The sequence below is a fragment of the Bufo gargarizans genome, chromosome 1, assembly GCF_014858855.1.
Source record: "Bufo gargarizans isolate SCDJY-AF-19 chromosome 1, ASM1485885v1, whole genome shotgun sequence".
NCBI lineage: Eukaryota > Metazoa > Chordata > Amphibia > Anura > Bufonidae > Bufo > Bufo gargarizans.
Window position 1 is genome coordinate 433,911,156 of NC_058080.1, and position 14,891 is coordinate 433,926,046.

Here is a 14,891-nt window from a genome sequence, read left to right on the forward strand (position 1 = left end):
CTGCCAAGGTGGGCAAAGGGGCACATATTCCAAAGTGCACCTTTCAGATTTTGCAGGCCATTTTTTTACACATTTTGATTGCAAGGTACTTCTCACACATTTGGGCCCCTAAATTGCCAGGGCAGTATAACTACGCCACAAGTGACCCCATTTTGGAAAGAAGACACCCCAAGGTATTCCATGAGGGGCACTGCGAGTTCCTAGAATTTTTTATTTTTTGTCACAAGTTAGCGGAAAATGATGATTTTTTTTCTTTCTCTTTTTTCCTTACAAAGTCTCATATTCCACTAACTTGCGACAAAAAATAAAAAATTCTAGGAACTCGCCATGCCCCTCACGGAATACCTTGGGGTGTCTTCTTTCCAAAATGGGGTCACTTGTGGCGTAGTTATACTGCCCTGGCAATTTAGGGGCCCATATGTGTGAGAAGTACTTTGCAATCAAAATCTGTAAAAAATGACCGGTGAAATCCGAAAGGTGCACTTTGGAATATGTGCCCCTTTGCCCACCTTGGCATCAAAAAAGTGTACCCACATCTGGTATCGCCGTACTCAGGAGAAGTTGGGGAATGTGTTTTGGGGTGTCATTTTACATATACCCATGCTGGGTGAGAGAAATATCTTGGCAAAAGACAACTTTTCCCATTTTTTTATACAAAGTTGGCATTTGACCAAGATATTTTTCTCACCCAGCATGGGTATATGTAAAATGACACCCCGAAACACATTCCCCAACTTCTCCTGAGTACGGCGATACCAGATGTGTGACACTTTTTTGCAGCCTAGATGCGCAAAGGGGCCCAAATTCCTTTTAGGAGGGCATTTTTAGACATTTGGATCCCAGACTTCTTCTCACGCTTTAGGGCCCCTAAAAAGCCAGGGCAGTATAAATACCCCACATGTGACCCCACTTTGGAAAGAAGACACCCCAAGGTATCCAATGAGGGGCCTGGCAAGTTCATAGAATTTTTAATTTTTTTTGCATAAGTTAGCGGAAATTGATTTTTTTTTTTTCTCACAAAGTCTCACTTTCCGCTAACTTAGGACAAAAATTTAAATCTTTCATGGACTCAATATGCCCCTCAGCAAATACCTTGGGGTGTCTTCTTTCCAAAATGGGGTCAGTTGTGGGGTGTTTGTACTGCCCTGGCATTTGAGGGTCTCCGCAATCATTACATGTATGGCCAGCATTAGGAGTTTCTGCTATTCTCCTTATATTGAGCATACAGGTAATGAGATATTTTTTTCTGTTCAGCCTCTGGGCTGAAAGAAAAAAATGAACGGCACAGATTTCTTCATTCGCATCGATCAATGTGGATGAAAAAATCTCTGCCAAAAAAAAAAAAATGGAGGGGAAAGGCGTCTGCCAGGACATACAGTCATGTGAAAAAATTAGGACACCCTTTGAAAGCATGTGGTTTTTTGTAACATTTTTAATAAAAGGTTATTTCATCTCCGTTTCAACAATACAGAGAGATTAAAGTAATCCAACTAAACAAAGAAAACTGAAGAAAAGTCTTTTCAAGATCTTCTGTAAATGTCATTCTACAAAAATGCCTATTCTAACTGAGGAAAAAGATAGGACACCCTCACATGTATTCCCTCTTAAATTGGCTCAGATCTCACACAGGTATATCACACCAGGTGCACATAATTAGTAGATCGTTACTCTGCATGTTGAATGAGGCTTGCCCTATTTAAACCTCAGACATTTAGTTTGGTGTGCTCCTGACTGTTGAAGTGAGAGTGAGCACCATGGTGAGAGCAAAAGAGCTGTCAGAGGACTTCAGAAAAAAGATTGTAGCAGCCTATGAGTCTGGGAAGGGATTTAAAAAGATCTCAAAAGATTTTGAAATCAGCCATTCCACTGTCCGGAAGATAGTCTACAAGTGGAGGGCTTTCAAAACAACTGCCAACATGCCCAGGACTGGTCGCCCCAGCAAGTTCACCCCAAGAGCAGACCGCAAGATGCTAAAAGAGGTCTCCAAAAACCCTAAAGTGTCATCTCGAGAACTACAGCAGGCTCTGGCTACTGTTGATGTAGAAGTACATGCCTCTACAATCAGAAAGAGACTGTACAAGTTTAACTTGCATGGGAGGTGTGCAAGGAGGAAACCTTTGCTTTCCAAGAGAAACATCGAGGCCAGACTGACATTTGCCAGAGATAAAGTTGACAAAGACCAGGACTTCTGGAATAATGTTCTTTGGACAGATGAGTCCAAAATTGAATTATTTGGACACAACAGCAGAGGACATGTTTGGCGTAAACCAAACACAGCATTCCAAGAAAAGAACCTCATACCAACTGTGAAGCATGGAGGTGGAAGTGTCATGGTTTGGGGCTGCTTTGCTGCAGCAGGACCTGGTCAGCTCACCATCATAGAATCCACGATGAATTCTACTGTGTATCAGAAGGTGCTTGAAGAACATGTGAGACCATCAGTTAGAAAATTAAAGCTGAAGCGGAACTGGACCATGCAACATGACAATGACCCAAAACATACTAGTAAATCAACCAAAGATTGGCTGAAAAAGAAGAAATGGAGAGTCCTGGAATGGCCAAGTCAAAGTCCAGATTTGAATCCCATTGAGATGCTGTGGGGTGACTTGAAAGGGGCTGTACGTGCAAGAAACCCCTCAAACATCTCACAGCTGAAAAAGTTCTGCATTGAGGAGTGGGGTAAAATTTCCTCAGACCGATGTCGAAGACTGGTAGATGGCTACAAAAACCGTCTCACTGCAGTTATTTCAGCCAAAGGAGGTAACACTCGCTATTAGGGGCAAGGGTGTCCTATCTTTTTCCTCAGTTAGAATAGGCATTTTTGTAGAATGACATTTACAGAAGATCTTGAAAAGACTTTTCTTCAGTTTTCTTTGTTTAGTTGGATTACTTTAATCTCTCTGTATTGTTGAAACGGAGATGAAATAACCTTTTATTAAAAATGTTACAAAAAACCACATGCTTTCAAAGGGTGTCCTAATTTTTTCACATGACTGTAGGAGCTCCGCCCTACATCCATACCCACTTAGCTCGTATGCCCTGGCAAACCAGATTTCTCCATTCACATCAATCGATGTGGATGAATAAATCATTGCCGGGATTTTTTTTTTTTTTTATATATATATATATATACAAAGTGCTTGCCAAAGCATAGGAACGCCGCCTCCTCCTCAGCTCGTATGCCTTGGCAAACGTATCTGTCACTGCAGAGGAGAAAATCCCGTCTTGCAGCGCCGCATACACCGACTTGCGTGTAATCTGACAGCAGCGCAATGCTTCTGTCAGAATGCACACCGGTGCTGCAGCTAGTCAATTGGTTGGTCCACCTGGAAGGTAAAAAAAGAAAAAACCAGGCCGCAACGCAATAATTTTATTAACTTTGCAACAGAACATATAAACTTTAACTTTTTTAACTGAACATTAACCTTTTTGCTTACTGGTGTGTTTTTTTTTTTTTTTTTTACCTTTATAGAACAAACCTCTCCTTCCCCATGGGTCAATGTGCAAAGCGCAAATCGCCCAAAGATGTGGCGAAGTGCGTTATGCACTTTGTCCCATGTGAAAGGAGACGTTTGCAGCAGCAGTGAGTGAATGGGCCCTAATAGCCCTGTGTGCCTATCCTGGTGAGATGATCCCTATGCTAATAGTGTACCTGTGAGTGGTACTTCCGGAAACACTCTCCAAAGCATAGGGCAGGGTGGTCCGGACAGTCAGGACAGAAATAGCGGGTGTCACGCCTTATTCCACTCCTGCTACAGACACGACATCTTTTTCGGGGTGACTGTTGGGTTGAGGTACCAGGAACGACATTGGGGAAATGTCGCTCGTGTAGACGGCTAACTACACTGGTGGTTGGGGCCACGGAACCTCCTGGATACAGGAGGTTCTCGATGATCTCTTCCTGAAATTTGAGGAAGGATCCAGTTCTCCCAGCCTTACTGTAGAGAACAAAACTATTGTACAGAGCCAATTGAATTAAATATACAGACACCTTCTTATACCAGCGTCTGGTGCGTCGGGAAACTAAATACGGAGACAACATCTGGTCATTGAAGTCGACCCCTCCCATGTGGAGGTTATAGTCGTGGACTGAGAGGGGCTTTTCAATGACACGGGTTGCTCGCTCAATTTGTATTGTCGTGTCTGCGTGAATGGAGGAGAGCATGTAAACGTCACGCTTGTCTCTCCATTTCACCGCGAGCAGTTCTTCGTTACACAGTGCGGCCCTCTGCCCCCTTGCAAGACGGGTGGTAACGAGCCGTTGGGGGAAGCCCGCGGTACCACAGGCGCCAATCCGTTCTAGAAACAAATGCCTAAAGAGGGCCACACTTGTGTAAAAATTGTCCACATAAAGATGGTACCCCTTGCCGAATAAGGGTGACACCAAGTCCCAAACTGTCTTCCCACTGCTCCCCAGGTAGTCAGGGCAACCGACCGGCTCCAGGGTCTGATCTTTTCCCTCATAGACCCGAAATTTGTGGTTATAGCCTGTGGCCCTTTCACAGAGCTTATACAATTTGACCCCATACCGGGCGCGCTTGCTTGGGATGTATTGTTTGAAGCCAAGGCGCCCGGTAAAATGTATCAGGGACTCGTCTATGCAGATGTTTTGCTCTGGGGTATAAATATCTGCAAATTTCTGGTTGAAATGGTCTATGAGGGGCCGAATTTTGTGGAGCCGGTCAAAAGCAGGGTGGCCCCTGGGACGGGAGGCGGTGTTGTCACTAAAGTGCAGGAACCGCAGGATGGCCTCAAAACGTGCCCTGGACATGGCAGCAGAGAACATGGGCATGTGATGAATCGGGTTCGTGGACCAATATGACCGCAATTCATGCTTTTTTGTCAGGCCCATGTTGAGGAGGAGGCCCAGAAAAGTTTTAAGTTCGGAAACTTGGACTGGTTTCCACCGGAAAGGCTGGGCATAAAAGCTTCCCGGGTTAGCGGTGATAAATTGTGTGGCATACCTGTTTGTTTCGGCCACAACTATGTCTAAAAGCTCCGCAGTCAAGAACAGCTCAAAAAATCCCAGGGCCGAACCGAGCCGTCTCAACCCGAACTCCAGACTGGGCAGTGAAAGGGAAAACTACAGGTGCGGCTGAAGTTGGGGACTGCCAATCAGGGTTTGCCAGCACCTCTGGGATTCTAGGGGCTCTACGGGCACGTCTTTGCGGTGGCTGCGACGGGGTCACTACTGCACGTGCCACCGTACCAGCTTCAACTGCCCTTCTGGTGCTCGCTACTTCACCAGGTTGTACGGCAGTGCTGGTACTAGGTCCAGGGAGGGCTGGACTGCTGGTGTATGCCTCACCACGTAATCCGACAGCACCAGCCCCACTCTGCTGCTCTTGAAGCGGATCCTGCGCAACCTGCGGTCTAGCGACACGGGGCCGGGTACGCCTGGTGGTATCAGGGACCTCAGCCTCCTCGTCCGAACTTTGGGTCAGAGAGCCACTGCTTTCTACAGGTTCGTATTCTGACCCGCTGGATTCATCAGATGAGGGTTCCCACTCCTCATCCGACTGGGTCAGAAGCCTGTAGGCCTCTTCAGAAGAATACCCCCTGTTAGACATGTGGGCAACTAAATTTAGGGGTATTCCCTGAGACTACCCAAGAAAAAAAAAGCAAGCCTGTCTTACAAAGGGGAGGCTAGCGAAGTACCGGAGGCCGCTGCGGTTGATAAAAAATATCAAAACTGATTTTTTTATCGCCGCAGTGCGTGTAAAGTGAATGTGCAGTGATCAAAAAAAAATTTTTTTTTGTCACTGCGGTGGGGCGGGTGTGGGCGAACGCACGTGTGGGCGACCGATCAGGCCTGATTGGGCAAACACTGCGTTTTGGGTGGAGGGCGAACTAAAGTGACACTAATACAATTATAGATCTGACCGTGATCAGTTTTGATCACTTCCAGATACTATAAAAGTACAAATGCTGATTAGCGATACGCTAATCAGCGAATAACGGACTGCGGTGCGGTGGGCTGGGCGCTAACTGATCGCTAACTACCTAACCAAGGGACCTAAACTATACCTAAAACCTAACGGTCAATAACAGTGAAAAAAAAAAGTGACAGTTTGCACTGATCACTTTTTTCTTTTCACTTGTGATTGACAGGGGTGATCAAAGGGGTGATCAAAGGGTTAATTGGGGTTCAGGGGGGTGATCAGGGGCTATAGTGTAGTGTTTGGTGTACTCACTGTGAAGCCTGCTCCTCTGCTGGATCCAACCGACGAAAAGAACCAGCAGAGGAGCAGGCAGCCATATAACAGATCATATTTACTAATATGATCTGCTATCTGGCACTTTGATTGGATTTTTTAAAAATCAGCAACCTGCCAGCCACGATCATTGGCTGGCAGGTTGCTGACGAAATACTTCTGTGCGAAATGCCGGCGCGAACTGCGCATGCGCGCGCGCATAGTCGCGTCATCTCGCGTCTCGCGAGATGACGCGTATATGCGTGACTGTGCGCAGCGCTGCCACCTCCGGAACGCACATGTGCGTTAGGCGGTCCGGAGGTGGTTAAAGAACCTAGAATATGACATATTTTCAGTTGATTCACACTATTTTGTTATGTATATAATTCCACATGTGTTAATTCATAGTTTTGATGCCTTCAGTGTGAATCTACAATTTGCATAGTCACGAAAATAAAGAAAACTCTTTGAATGAGAAGGTGTGTCCAAACTTTTGGTCTGTACTGTATATGTTAGGCTACTTTCACATCTGTGTTTACAATTCCAGTTTTGAGATCCAGCAGAGGATCTCAAAACCGGAAATTTAAACGGATCCATTCTATTTAATACATCTGGATTCATCCGTTTCGGCTGGATTAAATCAAAATTAAACAAACCGGATCCGGTATAACAATCATTGTAAATCAATGAGCACCAGATCCGTTTTTTTCAATAACAGAAAAAACTGATCCGACACCATTGATTTACATTGATTGTCATGCTGGAATCTGTTTGTTCCATTTTGCAAACCGGACACAAACCACAGCTCTCAGGGGTTTTGTGTCCGGCACTAAATGAAACAAAATGGAAAAGATTCATACTTATGCATCCTGATGAGTTTTGTCCCCATTGACAAAGAATGGGGACAAAACTTAACCATTTAATACTGGTTTTGAAACCCTCTACTGGATCTCAAAACTGCAATTGAAAACGTAGAAGGTAGCCTTAGTGTGTGGCCCTAAGGAAATAGGAGTGTTCTTTTTGTCATTTAGTATGGGTAGCACAGATTTGTGTCAGTTCCTATTTTGTAAATGATGCACTTTTGAAAATCAGTAATTACAGTATATCTAAGTGGCTGGATTCATAGCTGGTTCAATTTCATTTTCCAGATGTAGAAAACACTGTCACAAGACTCCTGACCAGTTCCTGAGATCTGTCCAATGATAAAACTACAAGCAAAGCAGGATGGAGAATATTTAATTTGCACTTTATGAAAGGAAAACGTTTACTTTATTGAGGTTTTGTGTTTGGCAGGTCCGAAACATTTCTTGTTCGCAATTATGCTTTGTTATGTTTGTTAATAGAAAAAAAAATGATATGGAACTATTATTATTTATTTTAAAGCACCATTATTTCCATGGTTCTGTACATCCAGCCAGGGTTACACAAAATTGCGTGGCGAAACCAACCTCGCCACTGGGTTTTGGAGGGTCCTGTTTGCTAGCCTCTTGCCCCAGGATTATGGGCCCTCTCATCAGCCAGGCTTCCTTTGTTCACAAAGGACTTGTACTAACTTGAACCCCTGGTCTAATTCGTGCCATTTTGGGATGTTAAATGTCTATATGTACTGTAAAGGGTGGGACATTGTATACGTTGAGTAGTGAGGTCTGTTCCATTGTCTCTCTGTGTGTATTGGCGATGTCCCTTTGTCCTGAGAGATAATTGAATTATGTCTCGGTTGTCTCCAGGACAGAAGACATTGTATATTCTCCTCCCTGTGATGATTACATCAACCCAGTGTGAGTTAATTGTATCACAGGCAGAGGGGAGGATTTTGTGTGGGAGTGTCTGAGTGTATTGTACGTGGTTATTGGCTGTTTTTACTAAACCCTGTGGGTGGTTACCTTGTTGGAAGATGTGTATAAATCAATGCTGTGTGTTCAAATAAAGAGTTGCTGTTTTATATTCAACATAGAGCCTTGTCTCATGTGTGTGGGGATTGCTATACGTGTATACTCTCCTGGCTATTACTCCTAGCTCTTGTAAGAGCTGTTCCTGTTCCTGGTTCCTGTGGTTGTATCGGTGTCGAGCGGAGTGCTTGGAGTCCTCGGGAGGCACTGGGAGCATCCATCGACGGAGGTACGCAGTCGGGGTGTCAGGAGATCCTTTACAAATAGAATAAACAAAAAAAATATTAAAACATTGGTTCAGAGGCGTAGAAGACCCTGCCCACAAAAGCTTACAATCTACAATGGAAGAGGAGAGCACAGTAGGTGAGGGTATACTCATGTGGTTGTGTGGTGGCAGCATGCTCATTGCAAGTGGTAGGTTTTCCTGAAAAGGTGGGTTTTCAGGTTACTCTTTAAGGTTTGAATGTTGGGGGAGAGCATGATATGTTGGGGTACGGAGTTCCAGAGTAGGGAAGAGGCATGTGAGAAATCTTGTAGTCAATTGTGTGAAGAACAGATAAGAGGAGAACAGAGGAGGACGTCCTGTGAGGATCTGAGATTACATGTAGGGAGGTATCAAGAAAGCAGGTCAGAGATGTAAGGAGGGCACAGGTTGTGTATGGCCTTATATGTAGTTGTAAGCATTTTAAACTAAATTCGCTGGGCAATGGGAAGCCATTGAAGGGATTGGCAGAGGAGGAACGAGGGGAGAGGTGGATTAACCGGGCAGCGGAGTTGAGAATAGATTGGAGGGGATGAGAGTGCTGGATGGGAGGCCACACAGGAGGATGTTGCAGTAGTCGAGGCGGCAGGGGCGTTGCTAGGGTCTCAAAAGATATGGGGCCCAAGCCCCAATGCATATGGCCCAATTCCCTAAGTCGGCCAACCGCGCCCCCCCTCTCCCGCGCAAACGCTAGCACTGAAGACATTTTACTGTACTTGCTATACAGTAGAATGTACCTCTCACATCCAGTGCCTCCCAGGTAATGTCCGCTCTGATGTAGATCTACTCTGTCATCATCTTCACCATTCGGTCCGTACAACTTCTGTCAGCCGCCTTGTCTCTGCAGAGTGTAACACACAGACATCTTAGCTTCCTTACTTTTCTGTACCCCAAAATAGTATCCTGAAGAAAAATTAGTGCCATACAGATAATCTTCCCCATAGTAATATTGCTCCTCATAGTCGCACCAATGGTAATTCCCTTCTAGAATACCCTTATTAGTAATACTGCCCCCTACAGTGCCCCAACAGTGATAGTGCTCCCCAAGAGTGTGCCCAAGAGCCCTCCAGTATTAATAATGTCCTTACAGAGCCTCGAGTAGAAATAAGCCCCCCTATTGTTCCCCTAATGGTAATAAAGCTCTCTGCAGACCCCTCAGTAGTAATAAGGCCCCCATAGTGCTCTTAGTAGAAATAATGCGGATCTATAAGTCCCTCCTATAGAGCCCCCAGTAGTAATAGGAATGCCTAATGTCACCTGGATTTAAAATGCCCCCCAGTGCCCCCAGTATTTATGATACCCCCTACTGTTATAATGCTCACCCTGAAGTGCCCCAGTATTTATCATGCCCCCTACTGTTATAATGCCCCTACAGTGTCCCCAGTATTTATCTTGTCCCCTACTGTTATAATGCTCACCCTGAAGTGCCTCCAGTATTTATAATTCTCAGTTTAGTGTCCTCAGAAATTATATTTCACTCCCTCCGCCATAGAGTCCCATGTAAATACCATCACACGATCTCTCGAGCCCCCTCCAATATACAGTCCCACTTAAATAACATCCCTCTCTACCTACAGCCCCCTTCAAAATACAGTCCCATGTAAATAACATCACACCATCTCGCCTGTCCCCTCCAATATACAGCCCCACCCAAATAACATTGCCTCCTCCCCGGCCCCCTTCAACATATAGTCCCATGTAAACAACATCACCCCCTCCCCAGCCACCGTCAACATACAGTCCCATCACCTCCTTAATACACTACGTGCAGAATTATTAGGCAAATGAGTATTTTGACCACATCATCCTCTTTATGCATGTTGTCTTACTCCAAGCTGTATAGGCTCGAAAGCCTACTACCAATTAAGCATATTAGGTGATGTGCATCTCTGTAATGAGAAGGGGTGTGGTCTAATGACATCAACACCCTATATCAGGTGTGCATAATTATTAGGCAACTTCCTTTCCTTTGGCAAAATGGGTCAAAAGAAGGACTTGACAGGCTCAGAAAAGTCAAAATTAGTGAGATATCTTGCAGAGGGATGCAGCACTCTTAAAATTGCAAAGCTTCTGAAGCGTGATCATCGAACAATCAAGCGTTTCATTCAAAATAGTCAACAGGCAAGAAGCGTGTGGAAAAACCAAGGCGCAAAATAACTGCCCATGAACTGAGAAAAGTCAAGCGTGCAGCTGCCAAGATGCCACTTGCCACCAGTTTGGCCATATGTCAGAGCTGCAACATCACTGGAGTGCCCAAAAGCACAAGGTGTGCAATACTCAGAGACATGGCCAAGGTAAGAAAGGCTGAAAGACGACCACCACTGAACAAGACACACAAGCTGAAACGTCAAGACTGGGCCAAGAAATATCTCAAGACTGATTTTTCTAAGGTTTTATGGACTGATGAAATGAGAGTGAGTCTTGATGGGCCAGATGGCTGGATTGGTAAAGGGCAGAGAGCTCCAGTCCGACTCAGACGCCAGCAAGGTGGAGGTGGAGTACTGGTTTGGGCTGGTATCATCAAAGATGAGCTTGTGGGGCCTTTTTGGGTTGAGGATGGAGTCAAGCTCAACTCCCAGTCCTACTGCCAGTTTCTGGAAGACACCTTCTTCAAGCAGTGGTACAGGAAGAAGTCTGCAAGGTAAGAAAAACATGATTTTCATGCAGGACAATGCTCCATCACACGCGTCCAAGTACTCCACAACGTGGCTGGCAAGAAAGGGTATAAAAGAAGAAAATCTAATGACATGGCCTCCTTGTTCACCTGATCTGAACCCCATTGAGAACCTGTAGTCCATCATCAAATGTGAGATTTACAAGGAGGGAAAACAGTACACCTCTCTGAACAGTGTCTGGGAGGCTGTGGTTGCTGCTGCACGCAATGTTGATGGTGAACAGATCAAAACACTGACAGAATCCATGGATGGCAGGCTTTTGAGTGTCCTTGCAAAGAAAGGTGGCTATATTGGTCACTGATTTGTTTTTGTTTTGTTTTTGAATGTCAGAAATGTATATTTGTGAATGTTGAGATGTTATATTGGTTTCACTGGTAAAAATAAATAATTGAAATGGGTATATATTTGTTTTTTGTTAAGTTGCCTAATAATTATGTACAGTAATAGTCACCTGCACACACAGATATCCCCCTAAAATAGCTAAAACTAAAAACAAACTAAAAACTACTTCCAAAAATATTCAGCTTTGATATTAATGAGTTTTTTGGGTTCATTGAGAACATGGTTGTTGTTCAATAATAAAATTAATCCTCAAAAATACAACTTGCCTAATAATTCTGCACTCCCTGTATTCTGTCCCATGTAAATAATATCACTCCGCCAGACACCTTCAACATACAGTCCCATGTAAATAAAATCACCCCCTCCCTAGCCACCTACAACATGCAGTCCCATGTAAATGACATTACCCCTCAACATTCAATCCCATGTAAATAATATCACTCCCTCCCACAGCTGCCTTCAACATATAGTTCCATGTAAATAAAATCATCGTGCCCCAGCCACCTCCAACATGCATTCCTATGTAAATAACATCACCCACTCAACTTTCAGTCCCAGGTAAATAACATCACTCCACCCCTCTGTCCAATGTAAATAACTTCCCTCCCTTCAGCCCTAACATACAGTCCCAGTTAAATAACTACGATTACCAATATTGCTCTGCCTCTCACACTGAGTAATCTACCCGTTCACTTGCCTCTCCTCATGTAGCAGACCTCACCACAGCTTGTTCCCAGGAATTCTCTTGACTGCTGTGCCGTCCTCTCCTGCACTGGTCACATGATGGTGACATCATCGCAGGTCCTTTTCAGCTACTGCATTAAGAACTGATCACATGGACTGTGATGTCACCACAGGTCCTTCAGCTCTTGCAGGGCATTAGATTCAATTGTATTGCCGTCCTGAGGACAGCAATACAGTTGTATCTATCTGGCAGGCAATACATTCGGGGCCTGGAACAAAACATCAGGGGCCCAGGCCCCGAATGTTTTAACCTAGCAATGCCCCTGCCAGGCGGGAGATGACGAGAGCGGACACATTCATTTCAATAGGTCCACATCCGTAGTTCCGTTCTGCAGGCCCACAAAAAAGATAGAGCATGTCCTATTCTTGTCTGCAATTGCGGACAAGAATAGACATTTCTATCAAAGGGCTGGGCCTGTGCATTGCACACATTTCATAAGTTGCAAAAGAAATTCTGACCAAATTATGTACAGACCAAGGAGTATTCTGGACATATTAGCTACTACAAAGGTGTAGGTGCTCCAGTAGCCGTTGGGTACCTTCGTGCGGCAATGCTATTAGGGTTTTTGACTTGGCATTTGATCTAACGTGGAACATTTTTTTCCTGTTGGATTCCATATGAAATCAGAGGCATACATAGTTACAGAATGGCTCCATAGACTTCTGTGGGTGTGATAATATGGCTCTGTACAATCACTGCTTTTATAGAGCAGTAATATGGCAGTGTGCATGTGTACATAATGCACCAAAAATCACAAAATAAAACAAAAATTTAATTTCTGTGAAACATTTCCGTCAGGGATAAGACTGAAGCAAACCATTTCCATCAGGCAGAACTAAGAGGGTGTATTAGCATATAGACTATAATAATTTATATTCTGCAATTCTTTCTCATATCAGTTACTTCAACCAATAAACAAAGGTAACTTAGTTTATATAATATACCTACAATGCACTGTATGAAAAGAGTAATAGATATCACAAAAGCTTTATTTTAGTAATTAAAAAAAAAATACATATTTTATAATATTTTCTGATTACCTACTTTAATTCTTTATCCACATTTGTGATAAAATCCTATTAAATGGGTTCTCCGGTAATTAAGAAAATGAAAATGCTTAAAGGGAACCTGTCATGTGGATATTTGATTATAATCTAACTAATTATATACAATCATTAACTACTAAAAAGTACCTTAGATGTATTCACTTACTGGTGTGACAGATGGTTACCTCATAATATACACACAAAGATGCCGCATGCTAATGAGCTGATTGGAGTCCGGCGTGATGTCATTGAGTCCAGCGTATATTTAATTCAGAGCTATAGCTGTAGTGTACGGGAGTGTAATACCCCGTCACTACAGAAGGGTCACTTGTGTGCTGTCGTTCCCCCTGTATTTATGGGGAGGTTGGTATAAAACATCTTGCTAATGTAATGCTATGTACTTCCTGTTACTGTGAAATGTGCATGTGCAGGCCGGCTAGGGGTGTTATTCCAGCTCTGAGTCACTAGAGGGAGCTAGGGAACCCTAGTTTATATAAGGCCCAGTCAGGGAGTAGAAAGCAGCAGACAGTGGGAGAAGGACTAAGAGATGATCCTGTGTCTGAGTCAAGGCCAGGCCATGGGCCTGTGAGAGTAAAGCAGGCCTAGGAGAGGGTAGTATAGGCCCTGTAACCGGGTTCCGGATCCAAGGAAAAGATTCCCCTCCTGAGTCATTAGCCGTTTTAGCCGAAACGTCATATTCAACCAGCCGGGACACAGAATAAAACAGAGGCCAACCTGATGAAGCAAGAGGTACTCAAGGTAACAGAGGAGGTACTCGATAAAGACAGATTCAAGGATACGCCAGAGATAGGGCATTAGACCTTGGAGAATAAGTCACATATTTTCAGGACCAGTCAGGAATAGAGTGCAAGCCGCCTGTACTGCAACTCCTGTGATTAACACTCTGAAATGCACCTTGCTATAACCGGCCAGTCTGTAACTTCTCTGAACCAACTGTCTTCATATGCAAACCAACTGTCTTCAATGGAACTGCGCTTCCAATTATGTCCATGCATGATTACTATTGAAAATTCCAGTAAAGTTCCAGTTTTGGTTGGCTATCACGTGGTTACTCCATTTTTCCACATAACATTACACGGCGTGTCACCGTTCAATTACACTGGCGTCACGAACATTTATGAACTGCCTGTTCCAGCCGCTGCCCAGATTGAAGACGACAGTGAATCCCAGGTTAGTGGGTTGCCCTGCACTACAAAGCCCAGCATACCTAAAAGCTACACTACTGACCCCCTGGGACACTGCATCGCTCTTTTTGGCGTCACGAACAGGATCCGCATACTTCTGAAGTGCAGAGAAGTGTGAACTGTGTGCTTTAACTATTCCACCACCGTATTGCGAGGACTGTACCCTTTATTTCCAAGCCGGTGGATTACAATTGTGCCTGGGAGGAATCGGAGGCGCTGTACTGTGTTGCGCTACCCCCAGAGAGAAAATCGTATTTGTGGACTGTGCTTTATTGAACTCTTCATCAACCTGCTTGCTGTCAGTGAATTGCGGCATCAGGACACCCAAGATGGCCGCCGACGCCATGGAGCTTTTTACTGCACCATCACGATGTACAGAGGCGGGAATATTTGGCGCCAAAACTCCCCAAGAGGGAGGAGGAGAATGCCCTGGAGCGCCACCCACCTTGATGAGTCATGATGCGGCTGACTTCCCTGGAGGGTTACGCCTAGGAGGCGGGCCTGAGATGGAGATAGACTGGCCCAGTTTGAGG

General features: G+C 44.5%; 1 protein-coding gene across 2 annotated transcripts in view; it reads left to right on the plus strand.

Annotated features, from left to right (window-relative positions):
- Window positions 1-7,753, plus strand: part of LOC122932494 (programmed cell death 1 ligand 1-like) — a 62,107-nt gene extending 54,354 nt beyond the window's left edge. For both annotated transcript variants that reach the window (XM_044286944.1, XM_044286953.1), the window contains one exon: window positions 7,343-7,753. In XM_044286944.1, the coding sequence (XP_044142879.1) occupies window positions 7,343-7,383 (41 nt within the window). In that variant the 3' untranslated portion in view covers window positions 7,384-7,753. The remainder of the gene's footprint in view (window positions 1-7,342) is intronic.
- The last annotated feature ends 7,138 nt before the right edge of the window (window positions 7,754-14,891 follow it).